This window comes from Quercus lobata, chromosome 9 (assembly GCF_001633185.2).
Source record: "Quercus lobata isolate SW786 chromosome 9, ValleyOak3.0 Primary Assembly, whole genome shotgun sequence".
Classification (NCBI taxonomy): domain Eukaryota; kingdom Viridiplantae; phylum Streptophyta; class Magnoliopsida; order Fagales; family Fagaceae; genus Quercus; species Quercus lobata.
The window spans coordinates 31,446,515-31,448,800 of NC_044912.1; the positions used below are offsets into that span (position 1 = coordinate 31,446,515).

The 2,286-nt window shown below is 36.0% G+C and overlaps 1 protein-coding gene across 1 annotated transcript; it reads right to left on the reverse strand.

The window, feature by feature from the left end:
• Nucleotides 1-446: 446 nt before the first annotated feature.
• On the reverse strand, nucleotides 447-1,458 carry LOC115961578 (pentatricopeptide repeat-containing protein At3g03580-like). Its single transcript, XM_031080537.1, has 4 exons — nucleotides 1,327-1,458; nucleotides 1,213-1,263; nucleotides 854-1,102; nucleotides 447-713 (listed from the first exon to the last, which is right to left on the reverse strand). Exons 1-4 carry the CDS (start codon nucleotides 1,456-1,458, stop codon nucleotides 447-449), a joined length of 699 nt encoding a protein of 232 aa, XP_030936397.1.
• Nucleotides 1,459-2,286: the final 828 nt, after the last annotated feature.

Below are 2,286 nucleotides of genomic sequence, written 5' to 3' on the forward strand. Positions count from 1 at the left end.
GGATTAAAAAAAAATCCCGCTAGTCTTTTTCTTTGGCATTCCAATCAGAGATAATTCCTTTCAACAATCTGCATCTACTGAGCAATAAAGAAAGTGTATCATTTTTGACAAAATCTCTTTGAACTTAGCTGAAGAGTATAGTATAAAGGTGAAATTGATAAAGTGGTGGATGTATATCAACAACCAAATTCTGCCAGCAACCCAGCTGGATATGGATATGTTGGATGGGACCATCTCCAAGGACTTTACTGGTTACCGAGCTTCATCTATACACTCCTTAGAGGTTGTAGTACGCAATTGAGATGTTAGCTTGCTTGTCTCTTCCATTACCCCATTATAATATTAGCAACTTGCTTTCCTACAGAGATGTCAGATCCTACCCTGATATTCAACACCTTAGCTCTGAAAAATCCAGCAAAGAGAAAGGAAATCTACGCACATCAGCTTCACCAGTAGTCACCACATGAGCAGATCCCTTTCTTGAAGCGATGAAATTGCCTCAAATCCCTCACAACAATCTCTTTGTTAACAATTTTTGTAATGAACTTAGTTGCTTCATGGCAATTCCCACACACCCTAAGGTTCTTTATGATCAGTAATCTGGTTCCAGGCCCTGTGTTTAAGAGACCAAAAGCAATAGCAAGCCACTCACTGTGATTACATAACATTTTTCCTTTGACTTCCTCATCAAGGGAATTCAACACAAATTCAGCCTTAATTTGGGACATATCCAATAGCTCTCATTTCATGATCCAACTTATCCAAAAGTTGCATCATGTTTTCATATTGATAATGACTCTTATCTTCCATAAGAAAAGCATGGAATTTCCCTTTCACTTCCACTACACTATACCCTGGCACTTTCTTCATCCCTGTCCTTCCCATGATTTTTTCTAACACTAGCCACATCATCCCACTTACTCGCCTTTGCATACAAATTCAAAACTGAAGACCCAACTAACGAATGAAGCTCAAACCCACAATCCATTGCTCTACACCAAATTTCCTCCCCCGTTTTCAAATCCAACAACCTCGTACATGCCTTGAGGGCCACCATGAAAGTCAAGTTATCCTTATCAGTTCTAACACCTTTCAAGATCATCTGATGATATAGATTTAGAACTTCATCTGGGAACTTTTTACGTGAATAGGCTATTATAATGGCATGGCATTCCATGCATCTATGCCTCTTTGAGGCAATACATCAAATACTTTTCGGGCAGCTTCAATGTCGCCACGTGACGTATACTTCTGGGCACAGTGCTGTTATTTACCAAAATACAGTGAGCATATAAGTTGATTGTAAATTTTCCATCATCAACTAACAAGAAATGCTTCTCTTGTGGTGATGTGGAACGTCAAGATTGTCTGCTTTAATTTCCCATCAGACTGGTCTGGCATGTGTTTTCCGAAAGTCTGAACTTGATTTGCAGGTTTTACCCTATTTCTTGGATTCATAATCGACCGTTATCTCCAAAAGCTTATTGGATTAAGGACTAGCGTGGGAAGTTCAAAAGAGGAAAGAATATTAGAAAGAAAAGAAGCAACTCAAAGAAAAAGAAGAGAAAGCTTCCAAGATATAGCGGGTGCAAGAAGAAAAGTTGATGAATATTTGCAAGGAAATTGTCTTTTATTTATTTGGCCCTGCCATTGGGAAAAGTGGATATGGAAATGGAATAGGTTTGGTTTTTTAGTTAGTCCACCCCCAATGGTGATACCCACTATTCTTCTCTTTCAGTTTTCTGGAACAGATATTATAATTTTGTTTAATAATTTTTTTTGTGAGTTAAATATTACTCGTCTGGGGTTTGGTAATGCCTCAATTAGAAAGGGTGTCAAATGCAATAGGAAGAACAAAAATGAAAGATAAATGCAAATAAGCAATTGAAAAGCAAGGAACTTACTTTCATCGAAGGAAGAAATGATTACAGTAGATTTTGAGCCCAAGTGTAGATCGATTGCAAAAATACTTGAAAATCTATGCTTTGATAAGGGAAAAATCTTTGGTATTTTTGTTTTTGGTTTTTTTTTTTTGGGAGCTATGTTATTTAATATGTGATTAAATTTAAAATAGTATCTCTTCAAATTTTTTAATTTTCAAAAACTCTTCATAAACATAAATAAAAAGCAAAGATTAAAAACTTGAAGTAAACAATTTTGAACATAGTGGGCACCATACCACAGAGGTACCGATGAAGAACCTTTTTGATGACTAGATGTAGATACAAGAAAAATAGTTGTTTTGATGATGCTTAATGTTCTCTCTCATTTTTTTTATTATGATTT